This window comes from Macaca fascicularis, chromosome 16, assembly GCF_037993035.2.
Source record: "Macaca fascicularis isolate 582-1 chromosome 16, T2T-MFA8v1.1".
Lineage (NCBI taxonomy): Eukaryota > Metazoa > Chordata > Mammalia > Primates > Cercopithecidae > Macaca > Macaca fascicularis.
In genome coordinates this window covers 37,609,035-37,625,558 of record NC_088390.1, presented here as the reverse complement: position 1 = coordinate 37,625,558, position 16,524 = coordinate 37,609,035, and the positions used below count along the sequence as shown (strand labels likewise).

The 16,524-nt window shown below is 55.1% G+C and overlaps 1 protein-coding gene across 1 annotated transcript in view; it reads right to left on the bottom strand.

Moving 5' to 3' along the window:
- Positions 1 to 14,479, bottom strand: part of RAB11FIP4 (RAB11 family interacting protein 4) — a 150,610-nt gene extending 136,131 nt beyond the window's left edge. Inside the window, exon 1 of the mRNA XM_015438147.4 lies at positions 14,172 to 14,479. Within this exon, the coding sequence (XP_015293633.2) occupies positions 14,172 to 14,330 (159 nt within the window). The 5' untranslated portion in view covers positions 14,331 to 14,479. The remainder of the gene's footprint in view (positions 1 to 14,171) is intronic.
- Between the last annotated feature and the right edge of the window lie 2,045 nt (positions 14,480 to 16,524).

The following is a 16,524-nucleotide window of genomic DNA, read 5'->3' as shown; positions in this document are numbered from 1 at the left end:
AGGCTTTCAGCAGTGAGCCTGGCTCCAGACATCCCCCCTTCTGCCCTCTGGAGGGCATCATCTGGGGAGCAAAGTGCCCCCTGGGCTCCACCCTGCTTGCACCAGAGCAGGGGCTGAGCCCAGGGGTTGACCAGCTGGCCCAGGTGCCCTGCCAGGTGGGCTGGGCTCAGTGAGCTGGGCTCAGTGAGCTGGGCTCAGCAGAGCAGACACTAATAGTGACTGGTGTGAGGGCCAGTCCGTGCTGGGATGAAGCAGGGTGGGAGAGGGAGGAGACACCAGCATCTCTTGAGCAGACGCAGGCACAGTAAATACCACGAGGTGAAACAGGTCACGATAGCTCACACTCAGCAATCATAGCCACATTTCTGTTTTAAGGTACAGAACTTCAGTTCAGTGCGAGTTAGCTTTCTTTTTCCTACTATAAAAGTAAAACTAAGTATAAAGAAAACTAAGAAAAACTAGGTATAAAGTAGTTTAAACTTCTATATCAAGAACAATATTTGAGAATTTTTTTGTTTTTAAAATAAAGAGCAGGATGGGTGCGGCGGCTCACGCCTGTAATCCCAGTACTTTGGGAGGCCAAGGAGGGCAGATCGCCTGAGGTCAGGAGTTGGAGACCAGCCTTGCCAATGCGGTGAAACCTCGTCTCTACTAAAAATACAAAAAATTAGCCGGGCGTGGTGGCACTAACACCTGTAGTCTCAGCTACTTGGGAGGCAGAGGCAGGAGAATCGCTTGAACCAGGGAGGTAGAGGCTGCAGTGAGCCGAGATTACACCACTGCACTCCAGCCTGGGCGACAGAGTGAGACTCTGTCTCAAAAAAAAAAAAAAGAGCAGCTGCCCTTGGAAGGATTCCTGAGAGCAAGGGCAGGCCCTGGAGCCGCGTGAGCTTGGCAGGCGTATGAGCGCCACCTGCACTGGACCCAGGGCTCCAGCACCCAGTCACCAAGGTGGGAATCATGGAGGACCCATGTGAATGCCTCCAGACCACCTGGGAGCTTCCCTCTGACCCTCCCCTCCCCTTCTCTCCATCCTCAGGGTCCCCTCTCCTTGCCCCTGAACTGGGACAGAAACCTCCCACCTCAGCCCCTTCTCCCCCACCCACGCTACTTCTAGGTGGGTTTGTCTAAAGGCATTAGTGCAGTGTGGCCCTCTGCTTACACCTCTTCAACATTTTATCCCGACACCTTTGGGATAAAATCAAGCCCTGCCACCTCCTGCCTCCAGCCTGCCTGGTCAGCCCCTCCACCCCTGCAGGTGGGCCTCTGCACAGGTAGGTCTCACCTTTGGCATACCTGTCCTTCCCTCCACCCTGGCAGACCCTGTTCCAAACTCAGCCCCACCATCCATTTCTGGAGTCCCACTCGAGAAAGGCTTTCTCATCTTCCAGACTCCCCTGTCTTCATGCTTCAGCCACACCTGCACAAGCCCGTGCCCTTCCCGCAGGTCTGACCAAGGTTTCCATGTCAGTCCCCCTCCCCCACCGCAAGGAAGGAATCCCATCTTACTCATCTGTATACCCTCTGGCCCCAAACATGACACAGAATCAGACCTCAAAAATATCTGTAAAAGAGTGGATCGGAGAGCTGACTCAGAAAACCTAGAGTTCGTGGTAATGGTCATTTTAACAAATATATGTGGCACTTACTATGTCACGTGTCACTATGTTTTGAGGGTTTAACATGCATTGCTAATATTATCCCCACTATACAGATGAGGAGACTGAGGCATAAAGAGGTTAGGTAACTTCTCAGAGTCACACAGCAAGTAAGTTGCAGAGCTGGGTCTCAAACCAGATGTGCCTGACACTAGGGCCCAGCTCCCAGCCACTTCCCTAGGGCAGGGAGAGAACCTGAGAGATGGCCTGGCCTGATCTGAGGTGCTGTAGAAAAGTGGAAGTGGGGAAGGGGTAGGAGAGCAGGATGGGGCTGAGGCCGGCTGGGGCTGCAGGGCCTCTGACTGGGGAGGATCTGCAGTGCAGGCTGAGGAAGATGCAGGAACAGGAGCCTGTGGTCCAGGAGTGGCGGGGTGGCCATTTGGAGACACAGAAGACTCAGCCCCACACAGCCTGGGCCTGCAGAGAATTACCTACGAGCGCCTGGCAGGAAATCAGAGCAGTCAGAGAAACAAACGCACACCTCCTGGGGTCATGGCATCACCACTTGAACAGGAAGTGGTGCAGATGCATAATTCCGGGCACAGTTTGCTGGCAGACTCCCTCCCTGCCCAGTGCTGGGATGCAGTGCCCATGAGAGCGCCCCTGGCCGCCCATCCTGCAGATCCCAGACCTACTTCTGATCTGTGCATTTCCCAACCGAGACCACCCCAGGCTCAAATTCCCCAGCCAGAGGAAGCCTCAAATTTTAGATTTCTCCAATGTTAGATTTCTGGAACTCAGATCAGGTCACTCTCTCCCTCCTCTGACCTTCTAAGAACGTGGGACCCCCACTGTAGGAAGCTAAAAAGGCAGCTTTAGAACCTGACAGACCTGGGTTCAAATCCCAGCTCCTCCAGTTACTCAAGACCCTGGACAAGTCACTTCATCTCTTGGAGCCTCCTGGTTGCCATGATGATGAAAAGGATTAAGAAATACAAAGGCAGGGCCGGGCGTGGTGGCTCATGCCTGTAATCCTAACACGTTGGGAGGCCGAGATGGGCGGATCACGAGGTCAGGAGATCGAGACCATCCCGGCCAACATGGTGAAACCCCATCTCTCCTAAAAATTCAAAAAAAATTAGCCGGGCATGGTGGGGGGCCCCTCTAGTCCCAGGTACTCAGGAGGCTGAGGCAGGAGAATGGCATGAAACTGGGATGCAGAGCTTGCGGTGGGTCGGGATTTCACCACTGCACACCAACCTGGGCAACGGAACGAGACTCTGTCTCAAATAAATAAATAAATAAATAAAAATAAAATAATCTGAGCCCTCACTTTTTTCAGCAAGACCCCAGCTCTTGCCAGACCCAGTGGCCTGTGTGGGAAGTGAGAAGTCATAAAAGGAGTCAATTCCGTAGAGGGCAGGAATTACTGCCTGCATCACTCAGTAGCCAAGAGACAGGGACATGCTGCTCTTGGATGAAGTGCTGCTGCTCATCCAAAACTCATCTGAGCTACTCAGACTCTCCCAGCTCCTGAGCCCTCCCGAAAGTCACCATCTGGTCCCTGTTCCAGCCTGAGTTCTCAGTCTCCCTGCCCTTCCTGTCCCTTTACTACATGGAGACACTTGTCACTCCCTGAAAATACCAGTCCCCATCCCTGGGTCTGTGCTTAGGACTTGTGCATGACTGATACTCAGGAAGTGGTAGATGGTGGGTGGGTGGGTGGGTGGATGGATGGATGGATGGATGGATAGATGGATGGATGGATAGATGGATGGATGGATGGATGGATGGATGGACAGATGGGGAGGCTAGGGAAGTGGGAGGAAGGGTGGATGAACAGATGGGTGGGCTAAGGGGTGAGTGGCTAATGAATGGATGGGTGGATGGATGGTTGGATGGGCGGTTGGCTGGACGGATGGATCAGGAGGTACATGGTTGGGTATATATGGCTGGACGGAAGGGATGATGGATGGGTCGATGGATGGGTAAGTGGATGCTTAGGTGAACGGGCAGGCAGATGGTTGGATGAATGGGTGGAGGAAGTGTGAGCAGATGGAACTCTAGGAGATAGACTTCAGCTCGTTATATGAACAAGAACTCAGCCAGAGCTCTGCCAGGTGAGAATGGGCTTGCCTTGGGAGGCAGCGTGTGCCTGTCTCTTGGCTACTGAGTGATGCAGGCGCTGAATGGGAGTCTCACTGAATGACTTCTACTTCCCTTCTGGTTTTTGTTTTGGTTCATATCAATCCTCTGCCTATCCTGTCGAGGTGCTGGCCTTAGACTGGGATTTTCCTGGGGACAGTGCCCATTGTAGGCCCATGTGTCATCAGCAAACACTTTGGAGGAAGCTGGCAATCTTCTCTGGGTTTTGTGCCTGTAAGCCCTGAGCCACAGCAACTGAAGTGTGTGTTGGACTCAAGGCCTTGGTCTCCAGGGAAGCCAGAGGTCCTCACAGCTGGAATCTGGGCTACGGCTGTATTCTCCCCGTCTTGGGTCACAGGTTGTTATGGAAACCTGTAAGGATTCTGGGCTGCTCTGCTCATCCTGCCCCCAAGGACACAGAAGCTATGGACAATGGATCCTCAGCAGTGACCTCAGGGGTGACAGGTTGCAGGAAATTGGTGGCCCTAAGTTGTGGCCCATGGGGGAGTCTCCAAGAATCTGAAGATGCTGGGGCAAGCCGGTTTTTCTTTCTTTTTTTTTTTTTTTTTTTTGAGACGGAGCCTGGCTCTGTCGCCCAGGCTGGAGTGCAGTGGCGCGATCTTGGTTCACTACAAGCTCCACCTCCCAGGTTCACACCATTCTCCTGCCTCAGCCTCCCCAGTAGCTAGGACTACAGTCGCCCACCATCATGCCCAGCAAATTTTGTTTTTGTATTTTTAGTAGAGATGGGGTTTCACCGTGTTAGCCAGGATGGTCTCGGTCTCCTGACCTCGTGATCCGCCCGCCTCGGCCTCCCAGAGTGCTGGGATTACAGGCGTGAGCCAACGCGCCTGTCCAAGTCTGGCTTTTAAAGGGGGCCAGGCCACACCTGGGTCAGCTTCTGTAAATTCCTTTGTTGTGGGCAGTGAGATGAGACCCAAGGGCCAGGATAGAAGGAAGGGGAGAAAGAGCCCAGGAGTGCCAGGTAGGGTTGGGCTGAAACGTGGTCCCCAGACCTGTCCATCGCCACTGGCTCCACAGCTGCACTCAGGTCTCACAGGCCAACGTGGAGCTCCCGAGTCCTCACCCAGCCCTCTTCCTCTCTGCCTCCCCACCCAGCAACGGCAGCCTGTCTCCAAAGTCTCCTCTTGTTCACTCTCACTGCCAATCGGCTCCATTTTCAAGATCCAGCCACTGCTCCACGGCTTCTCCTCTGCTCCCAGCCCCCAGCGCCCATCACCTGGGTGAAGCAGCAGCCTTGGCACTGGTGTCCCTGCCTCTCCCGGCCCCTTCTGCCTCTCCGAGGAGCCACATGGCAGCCAGGGTGGTCCCCATTAAACCTAAGTCTGATCCTATTTCTCCTCTGCTCAGAACCATTTGGGGGCTTCCATCTCATTCCAAGAAAGCCAAAGCCCCTGCAGGGAAGGCCGCAGGAACTGGCCCGCCCTTGTCATCGGGCTCACTGTGCCTCTAAGCCCCGGGGCAGGCTCCTGCCTCTGCATGGATCACGTTCCCGAGACATTTGCAAGGTGCAGCCCCCACTTCATTCTGGGCTCCACCTCAATATCCATCTATGACATTGTTCTAAGTACATTGGCTTTTGTTTCAGCACTAAGGTTTTTTTCCGCCACTTACCCGCACCTGACAGTTGTTTCTATTCCTTTGTCTGTCTCTTTCCTGTGCCCCCCAATCAGAATGCGAGTCCAGGTCCCTGTTGTTTCCTGTTTCCCAGTGCCCAGGGCAGGGCTGGCACACAGTAGGTACCCACGATGTTAAAAATGCAATAAAATGGCTTTTTTTTTTTTTTTGAGACAAAGTCTCACTCTGTCGCCTAGGCTGGAGTGCAGTGGCGCAATCGGCTCACTGCAACCTCCTCCTCCTGGGTTTAAGTGATTCTCCTGCCTCAGCTTCCCGAGTGGCTGAGATTACAGGTGTGTGCCATCACCCCCGGCTAATTTTTGTATTTTTAATAGAGACGGAGTTTCACCATGTTGGCCAGGCTGGTCTCAAACTCCTGACCTCAGGTGATCTGCCTGCCTTGGCCTCCCAAAGTGCTGGGATTACAGGCTTGAGCCACTGTGCTGGGCCTAGGAATAAAATTTATTTATTTGTATTTATTTTTTTATTTTTATTTTTTGAGACGGAGTCTCGCTCTGTCACCCAGGCTGGGGTGCAGTGGTGCAATCTCAGCTCACTGCAACCTCCGCCTCCCAGGTTTAAGCAATTCTCCTGTCTCAGCCTCTCAAGTAGCTGGGACTACAGGCGCATGCTACCACACCCAGCTAATTTTTGTATTTTTAGTAGAGACGGGGTTTCACCATGTTTGTCAGGCTGGTCTCGAACTCCTGACCTCAAGCGATCCACCCGCCTCAGCCTCCCAAAGTGCTGGGATTACAGAGTTGAGCCACCACACCTGGCCTAGGAATAAAAATTTTTGGCCGGGCGCAGTGGCTCACGCCTGTAATCCCAGCACTCTGGGAGGCCGAGGCGGGCAGATCACGAGGTCAGGAGATCGAGACCATCCTGGCTAACACGGTGAAACCCCGTGTCTACTAAAAAATACAAAAAATTAGCCAGGCGTAGTGGTGGGCGCCTGTAGTCACAGCTACTTGGGAGGCTGAAGCAGGAGAATGGTGTGAACCCAGGAGGCAGAGCTTGCAGTGAGCCGAGATCGTGCCACTGCACTCCAGCCTGGGCGACAGAGCAAGACTCCGTCTCAAAAAAAATTTTTTTTTTTTTTTTACATCTGGACCCATGTTAAGGGTAAATGTAAGGGGTACTTCCATAAAATCAACTCTATAAAAATTTCAGCACATTTACCCAATAACTTGGGGCTGGGAGGACAGCAGTGACTTGGGCAAGCCGTATGCCATTTCCAGGCCAGGGGCATTTCCCCTCCACCCTGCCCAGGTTGGTGTGACTCAGCTCTAAGAGTCAATCTCAGCCAGCTGTTGGGTTCCCCTTCTGCACTGTTCCTGGTGGCACTGCTCAGGGCTGGGGTGGGGACGACTGCTGGGTGGGCCAAAGGGGTGCTGCAACAGGAAGGGAAGGCGCCCTCCACCCCACACTCCCGGACTGAGGCAGAACCCCCTCCACCACGTGGACCTATTCCTGCTGGCGGCAGGTTGCCCAGGCCGGGGCATCATTGTCCAGGAGCCTGCGGCCCACCCTAGCAACACACTGCCCCCCAAGGCAGTGCTGCCCAGCACCGACTTTCTAAGGCGGTGGAGGCCCTGCTAAAGGAAAAAGGAGTGGCTTTGTAGCCATCGCCCCCATTCCCAGGTTCCTGGGCTCCCTACTTCCTGCCCACCAGCCCAGGCAGCACACAGGAATCTTCTGGCCCGGGCTCTCCTCCCTCCGCCCAGTCCTTTCTTCTTCTTTTCCTCTTTGGTTTTCTTCCCAGTGCTGGGGAAGGCTCCTCGGCCTCAGAGCTGGGGCCAGGTCTGAAAGCCATGCTGCCTGTCCAGCCTCGTGACCTACCTGTACAGGGGGAACGTCCCACTTCATGGGCTGGACGCCCCTAAGGGAAGCTTGTGGATGGTTCAAGGTTCTCTACCCACTGAAACCCCTCAGAGGGCACGTCTTGCTGATGGGAAGGGCTGATTCTTCCCCCTACTCAGGTCTACACGTCCCCCATTCAGGTCTCACCAATGGAGGCAGGGATCACACCCCCCAACCAGAGCACGGCCCCTCAACACTGGCGCTTCCTTCTCTAGAACTCCAGTGTCTTGGGAATGATGCTGGAACTCACAAGGTTTTGCCAAATGGATTCAGGCTTCGTCAAAAGAGTGTCTCACAGGCCTGTAATCCCAGCACCTCGGGAGGCTCAGGCGGGTGGATCACCTGAGGTCAGGAGTTAAAAGACCAGCCTGGCCAACATGGCAAAACCCCGTCTCTACTAAAAATACAAAAAATTAGCCGGGTGTGGTGGCACGTGGCTGTGTAATCCCAGCTACTCGGAAGGCTGAGGTGAGAGAATCGCTTGAACCCAAGAGGTGGAGGTTGCAACGAGCCAAGATGGTGCCACTGCACTCCAGCCTGGGCGACAGAGTGAGACTCCACCTCAAAAACAAAAAACAAAGAACAAAAAACAGGAAAAAAGAGTGTCTGACAAAAAATTAGCTGAGCATGGTGGCATATACTTGCAGTGCCAGCTACTTGGGAGGCTGGGGCGGGAGGCCGGTTTGAGCCCAAGAGCTCGAGGCTGCAGTGAGTGGTGATACAGCCCTGAACTCCAGCCACAGCTACAAAGCCAGAGCCTGTTTCAATTAAAAAAAAAAAAAAAAAAAAAAGGCCGGGCGCGGTGGCTCAAGCCTGTAATCCCAGCACTTTGGGAGGCCGAGGCGGGTGGATCACGAGGTCAGGAGATCGAGACTATCCTGGCTAACATGGTGAAACCCCGTCTCTACTAAAAATACAAAAAACTAGCCGGGCGTGGTGGCGGGCGCCTTTAGTCTCAGCTACTTGGGAGGCTGAGGCGGGAGAATGGCGTGAACCCGGGAGGCGGAGCTTGCAGTGAGCTGAGATCACGCCACTGCACTCCAGCCTGGGAGACACAGCGAGACTCCGTCTCAAAAAAAAAAAAAAAAAAAAAAAAAAAAAAAGGCAGGGGCGTGTCTGATAAGATGGATGAGTCCCAGCAGACTTTCTGCATCTGGCCTCCTCCCAGCACAGCCAAACTGGTGGGCATGAGAGGCCAGAGGGTGCCCCAGCTAGGACTTGTCCTCCCACCCCAAAGCAGAGTGTGGTGCCACGTGCCCATCCCCAGGCCCCAAGGGACCCCAGCCTTGGCCCCACTTCCATGATGACCTCCAACCTCAGGAGCACCGTTCCCCAGAAGCACAGGAAAGAGAACGTTTCTCTGGGCCCACTCCTGTCCTGCTCCCACCTCAGGTCCCAGGCACTCCCACCTTTCCTGCCAGGCTCAGGGCACCTGGGCCTTCCTTCTGATGTGCCAGCCTTGTTACTCTGCAGGGTGGCCTCATTAGGGTGGGGTACATCGAGGCTGCCTGGTCTCAAAAGAGCACCTTTAACTATCACCTTTTGGGAGTGGCTTGTTGGGGCTTTGCCGGCCTTCCAGGCCCCTGTCAATTCTGCACCCCTCGCCACTGCCCAAGTCAGGCTGCTTTTCCTTTCTTACCATGTGCCACAGTCCTGAGGAGGCCTTCTGCCTCCAGTCCTGCTCCCCATCCCGTTCTCCCACACACATCCACTCTTGGCTGCCTAGGTCTCCTCACTGCCTCCAGGGAACCACTGATCTGGCCCTACCTTCCCCTTCACCGCCTCCTCCGGCCACAGCGGAGGGGATACAGTTATGTCTTCCCCATTATCCAATCCCCACTCATGAGCAGAGGAGCTTTAGTTCCAGGTGCTCCTGTTCCTGGAAGCCCATGTATCTCAGAAGACGTCGACCCCAGCCCCAGGGCTGGCTCCTGGCTGGTCTCAGCCCATCCTAGCACCCCAACCCTTTTGCCATTTCAAAGACCCAGGCTTAAGCCAAGTGACACTAGCAATTCCCCAATAGCGGACATTAGCTCAGAGGGGACCCGAGGACTCAGGGAGCCGAATGGGGACCATCATTTCATCTCCAAGCAGGCAGGCCTGCTGTCCAGAGGAGATGGTGCTGGGTTAATGCATGGCAGAGGCCTACTTGGTGATTCTTACTTCCATTTTTCTAGCAAGAAGGACGGTCTTCAAACTGGAAAGGGAAGAGGACCATGTCACAAGGAAGTGTGGTCCAGGACATCTCTGGCTGCTTTCAATGTCTGCCATTCTGACTGCCGGGGGGACGCACGAGGGGCAGGAACACCACAGCTGGTTAAGGAGGGTAAGTTGAACACACAGAGGCCGGTGCCAGATCTTGACCTCAATTTCTAGCAAATCCCCAGCCTAGAACAGCCTCTCAAAAATGCTTGCAAGTGTTAAGAAAATAATAATAATGACAAGGAGAGCGCCAGCAATTCTGATATTATGCCTACTCTGTGCAGATACTGGGCTAAGCCCTTTGTATGTATTAACTCACTCAAATCCCAAAATAACCCTATGGAATGGGGCCTCTGATCAGTTCCATTTGATGGATGAGTAAATAGAGGCCTAAAGAGGTTAGGGAGACTATGCAATACATCAGGAAGGCAACGCGGGGTCAGGGTGTTGAGCCATCATGTTACATATTTATCAGAGTCCTGCTCCCCTGGCATTGTAGACTTTCAGGGTCAGGGCAGTGGTGTGCCCCCATCCCTCAAAAATCTTCCTTCCTTCCTACTTCCCTCCCTCCCTCCTTCTTCCTTTTCTTGCTTTCTTTTTTTTTTTTTTTTTTTTTTTTTTTGTGGCACAGTCTCACTCTGTCACCCAGGCTGGAATGCAGTGATGTAATCTCAGCTCACTGCAATCTCTGCCTCCTGGGTTCAAGCGATTCTCCTGCGTCAGGCTCCCGACTAGCTGGGATTACAGGTGCATGCCACTACACCGGGCTAATTTTTGTATTTTTTGTAGAGATGGGGATCTCACCATGTTGCCCAGGCTGGTCTCGAACTCCTGAGCTCCAGGGATCCTCCCACCTCAGCCTCCCAAAGTTTTAAGATTACAGGTATGAGCCACCACACCTGGGCCATTGTCTCCTCTTTTCTGCTGTGATATCTAGGTCAACAAAGTAGGGAACTATCAGGGACTAACCTAATCCATAAATACCATTATTAAGTAACGTTCATACTTGATCCAGACTTCCTTAGTTTTTACCTAATGTCCTCTTCTTGGTTCTAGGGTCCCATTCAGGACACCACACTGCATTTGGTCATCTGCCTCCTTAGTCTCCACTTGGCTGTGACAGTGCCTCAGAATTTCCTTGTTTTGGATGACCTTGACAAATCTGACAGGTGCTAATCAGGTATTTTGTAGAATGCCTCTCGGTTGGGATTTGTCTGGTGTTTTTCTCAGGGCTAGACTGGGATTCCTGGTTTGGGAGGAAGACCACAGAGGAAAAGGTCTATTCTCACCACATCACACTAAGGGTATATGCCATCATCATGACCTGTCACTATCGATGTTGGCCTTGATCACCTTCTGAGACAGTGTGTGTTGGGTTTCTCCACTATACAGTTGTTCTTCCCCTCCCCTTTCCAAACTCTACCCTTTATAAGGAAGCCACTACACACCTCATGCTTACAGGGTGTGAAGTTATGCTTTACTTCCTCAGTGGGGCAATTATTAGCATATGTTATTTGGATTTCTTCTATACGAGAGATTTTCCTATTTATTTATTATTCATTTGTTCAATAATTTATACTATATATACTTCATTATGGCCTCATGGATATTTATTTCATACTTTATGACCTAGTATATTTTGGTTTCTGCAAAGCATTTGATCCTGGTATCCCTGGTATTCTGGGGGTAGGTGGTAAACTGTGGACAATCAGCTGTAAGTTCACTGAACTCCATATCTAATGAATGAGCATTATCCACCCCAGAGCACCAAGTGGCTAGGAAATCAATGCCACTGCCTGATTTTAAAGCAAATGAAATAGAAACAGTTAGAGTACACTGCATTTTGTAAGGGAGGCCCCCTCCACCACTGGAAAACAACGCTCCGATTTTGTAATGCATCAGGGGATATGATGGGTAGTGAGTAGAGATGCAAAGTATATTTCCACGGGTCTCGGTCAATACAGTGTGAGCAGAAAACCACCCCTACAAGTGCCTCAGGGCCCTGTCCATGGTCCTGCCCCGCATGTTTAACCAGCCTTGTGGATTCAGACACACCAAGCACTGCTTCTCCACAGCTGAGACTGACAGAGGTAGGATGGTAGATTCTCTTTCTTGACACATACAATGTGAGGAAATGAACAAGACGAAATTAAATGGGAATAAGGGCCAAGAAACAGGCTTATATTCCAGAAATTATTGACACAGATAACAGGCCCGAATGCTTCCACAAGCCAGGATTGTTAAAAGAAAAAAGAAAAAAAAAAAAAGGAATTGTGTTACAGTAAGAGAGACTAAAAGGTGACAACAACCACGTACACTGCACAGTCCTAGAGAGGAAACAGCAAAAATGGACATTTTGGGGTCAAATAGGGAAATCTGAAAAAGGTCTGCATATTAAACGAGATGAAAATTTATTGAAGCAGAAAAGTGATGATCATTTACCGGCAAAAAAATCAGGTTACAAAACAGTATGCACAGTATGATCTCATTTTCTGGAGAAAATTGGCATATAAGCATGGAAACAGCTGGAAAGGTCTGACAGAAGTGTCATCGAGGCGCTGCGGGAGAGATAGGACACAATACGTTTTATTTTGCTTGTCCCTATTTCCAGTTTTCTGCAGTGCATATCCACCGCTTCTGTAGTAATATCAGAGTATGTTTTTAAAAGAAAGAAATCACTGACGCTCCCCCAAGGGTGGAGAATCCCTGGCTTGGCAGAGGTTTCTAAAACAGATCCCTGGAGGTTTTGGTGGCCAGAAACTTAATATGAGTGGACAGTGCAGAGGCAGCCCCACCCTGAGCTGCGTGCATGTGTAAGGTCTTGGGGCTGGTACAGTCTTGGGTGGGCGGGGGGGGCGGTCTGCTGGTCCAGCCCTTTCATGTTATTGCTAGGAAAACTGAATCACAGAATTAGGCGATGGCAGCTCCAGGGCCAGAAGCCAGATGTCTGGCTACCGGGTCACATGGAAATGGCCTAGGGCTTCAGGAACTGGGGTATTTGGCCTGGAGAAGGGAAAATGGGAGTAAGGAGCTAGGAAGGAGAGAAGGGGCATGAGTGCTATTTTCAAATATTTAAAGGCCCCGGCAAAGAAGAGAGACCCATGTGAGTCCCTGTGCAGAATGGTGATGACTAAGTGACGAGCAGGTCTGTCTCTAGAGTGTATGAGGGAGAAGGTTCTAATGGCAGGAACTGTCCAGCCGGGGGAGAAGTGGGTGAGGCTTGCTGGGCACGTGGCCGAGGTTGGTGGCCCCTGCCAGAGGTTGCTGGGAGACCCTTCCCACCACTGAGGCTCTGTGGTTCAGGGACTCCAGGTTTCAGCCAGAGCTGGTGGCTTCTTTACCCGCCCTGCAGCCTGTGTCCTGAGAGGAAGGAGCGGGACTCTACCTACACCAGGAGGCGGCTCAGCCTGCCCCAGATGGGAACCACTGGGAAAAGGGAAGGGTGTGGCTGGCCTTTAGGGAGAAAGGTCATGGTGCAAACAGGCAGTGCCCCTCAGCAGAGCCCCACAGAGGGCAGTCTGGGCTCTCACAGGCACTGCAGTGGTGTTTCCTGGGGTGGGTACCTGAGTTCTCAAGCCCTGAAGCTGCCTCGCTCTCTTCTGCCCACCGCTCTCAGCAACTCACAGGTCCCGGCCCATGCCCAGGTGCCAGTGAGAGATAATTCTCCATCGTCTCTCACTGTCTGGTGACACGGAGGCACGGGTCCAACCTGGCCATCCTCCAGCTTCCCCCATGTCCTGAAATGCCTGGTCTGACCTGTCCCGGGAACACAATGCCAGCCAGTGCCCATTTGAGGCCCATGGCCCCAGGCCCCCCATGCAGGGCCTGAGGCCTTAGATGGTCTTGGAAACCCACTTCTCAGGGCTTTTGTCTCCAGGGGAAATCCCTGACCATTTCAGCCAGGTGTGTGTTCTGTCTTCCCCTAAAGACAAAGTCCCCAGTCCCCACGCCGGTGCCACCAGAGGACTCTGGTGTGGTGATATGACTCCGTCCACCCTACTGGCTGCACCGACCCTCCGCTTCCAGCCCTGTTAACAATCTACGTAAGTCCTGCTTTCCCCAAATAGATGCCACATGAAAGACCTCTCCTCAGCCACCACTCCCCGAGCCTGGCTCTGCCTGGCCTGCTGCAGCCAACACAGCCGGCTGCCAGCCTGGCTGCCCAGCAGAGCCTGAATGAGAGAGGTCACTCAGCACTGGGCCGGGAATACACGGTGGCCCCAGCAGACACCTTCTCCTGTGTCTGGGCAGGGTGGGTGCAGCCAAGGAGCCAAGGCTGCAGAGCACCCCTACCTGTCCCTTTCACCCCCTGGCCCGGCCCAGCAGAGCGTACACAGACCCTTGCATCTTGTTCTCCGCAGCTGGGGGTGGGGTGGGGAGCCTGGGACCAGATTCTGGTACGTCTCTCCCCAAGACAAGGGTGGATGTGCAGACCGCTCAGAAGGACCTGCACGACCGAGGAGGGAAGGTGGGCACAGAAGCCACCCTGGGCGTGACGCGTGATGCTCGGGGCACAGGCGCCACGCAGGGGGGAAAGCGAGGGCCCGGCTGTGCCGGGGATACCCGGGGGACCGAGGTCCTGGGCTCCGGCGGAGGGAGGGGATTGGGAGGGAGGCCACTGCCTCGGGCCACGCGGGTGACCCGGCGGGAGAGCTGGGGGAGGGGCGGCGGGGCTGGGGGCTGGGCTGGGGTCCCCGGACCGGGACTGGGGTCCGGCCAGCTTACCTCCTCGCCCTGGCCGAAGCGCAGTCCGAGCGCCGCGACGCGTTCCACGCGCAGGAAGCCGTCGGGGTCGCGGCCGCACACCTCGAACACCTCGCGCAGGCGGCGCACGGAGCGCAGCAGAGCCGCGGGGGCGCCCGCCCAGCCCGCGCCGCCCGCCATCCGGGCCGGCCCGCAGCTCAGCCCGGACCCCTCGCCCGCCGCACCCGCCGCCCTCCCGCCGCCGCCATCGCCGCGCGCCCTCCGGAGCCGCCCGCCTGGGTCTGCGCCGCGCAGCCTCCGCCCGGTGGCGGCCGCGGCCGATCAGTGTCAGCAGCGGCGCCGCAGCCCCCGCCGCTCCAGAGGGGAGGGGAGGGGAGGGAAGGGGAGGGGGAGAGGGGAGGATAAGGGGGAGGGGCAACGGGGGAGGGGAGGGGCAATAGGGGGAGGGGAGGGGCAATGGGGGAGGGGACGGGCGGGGGCCGCGGCGAGAGCGGGAGGGAGAGAGGGAGGCGGCAGCGGCGGCGGGGACGCTGCAGACAAAAGGAGCCCGCGTCCTCCCGAGTGGGGCCGTCCACGCGGGGCCGGCAGGCGCAGCGCGCTGCCTACGGTCCCCTCCTCCGCGGCCTCAGTTTCCCTCCGCGTCCCGGAGCCCGCCCCTTCCCCTGGACACCCGGAGCCACCCGAAGGCCCCGCCCTGCCGGAGGATCCGCAGGGTCGTGCCCCTCTCCGCTGCCCGTGCCCGCTGCCGCGCCTCGCGTCTCCCGAGGGGTCAGGATGTCCTGGGTGTCTCCTGCGTTGGCGCGTTCCGTGACTGCATTCATGTCGGAGGAAGCTGAGGCCCAGAGAGGTCGGACTCACTCTAGGCCACACAGCTCGCGATAGGCAGGGCTGGGATTCGCTCCCAGCTCTGGAGGGCTCTGGACTCCGCTCTTCACCTCGGCGCCGCGGTCTCCCGGCGCTCTACTCCAAGACAGCAGTTGTGGGGCCATCGGGCGGGGGGAGGGCACAGAGAGGAGGAGCAGGGAACTGAACCCCAGCCTGGACCCGGGACCCTGCGACAGGGAGGTGAGGAGAAAACCAGGATGAGGCCCAAGGGAGGAAAAGCGAGGCCCTTCCAGAGGCCTGCCTGTGGCAGGACCCAGGGCTGCCCCACGCCTGGAGGAGGCTTCCTCCCTTTCCCCGGGTTCCCACCATCACACCTCCCGGGCAGCCTGCATGCCCCAAGCTCAGAGAGTCCAGGACAGAATCTCTGTCCTGGTGGCTGCAGGCTCCAGGTCAGTACCTTGGCCTCCTCCCATTAGTGCTCAGCGGAGCCTCCACCCCAGCTTGTACTGACTTCCCAGCCGCGCTTCGGGGACCTGCAGGACCGGGCTGGGCTCTCCTCTGCTCTCCTCCTCCTTGCTGGGCACATCAGGTCTTTGTGGCAACGATTGGCCCCAAGCCAAAAACAGGCCTTGGTTGAGGCTACTCCCACCTGTGCTGTCCTGCTGAGCACTGAGGTTTCCTCTTCCGGGAAGGCTTCTCTGATGGCACTCCATCTTGTCTTCTATCCTGAGTTCTAGGCCCTTCTTCCAGATGCCCAGTTAGTTCTTCATTCTCTAGTGGGATGCCCATTTTCCCTACCATGCCGGGAAGCCCTCCAGGGCAAGACATGTCTTAATTACCTTCAAGTCCCTGATCTCCAGCCAAGAGTGGGCCCAGAGGAAGCCCCACCCAGAGGGGATGGGCCCGCCCATTGTGTGAGGAGCCAGGAGCAATGTAGTGGGAGTCCGGGGTGAACTGCATGACCTCCCCTAGCTGGGCCTCGGTTTGTAGCTCTGTGGTCTTCCTGCTCAACCCTGAATATATCCTGCACAGGGACTGCCATTTGCCTTCTGATAGTGGGCGGGGCCTTCTTCTTTCCAGCCCTGGCTCCTGGGATGAACCTGGCTTTTAGCTACTCTCCTTTGACCCTTCGGTTCCTCTGAGAGCCATGAAAGGCAGCACCTGTTGGGAAGAGAGACCTGTGGTTCTGAGGATTGAGGAGTCGGAAATGTGTGAAAGCGGGAAAGGGGAGGCCTTGGGATTGGAGTGGGGGTATTCGGCTGAGTGAGAGCGTCTCTGCTAGCTGGATGCCCCTCAGCCGGATACTAACATATTTTAGCTGGTTTCCTCGCCTGTACAGTGGGGATAATAGTGCCTTCCTTTTAGAGCGACTGAAGATGAGAGCGAATCTAAGCAATGCTGCTTCCCCCGGCTTACCCTGCAAAATGGAGGTGGAAATGGAGAATAAGGACGGGCAGTTGGTAGGGAGAGACTGGCTGCTGGAGACTCAGCCAGCTCCCCGGCAAGGAGGTAGGGAGTGGAAGCTGGGGGCTGCTGCCTGCCCCTGGGA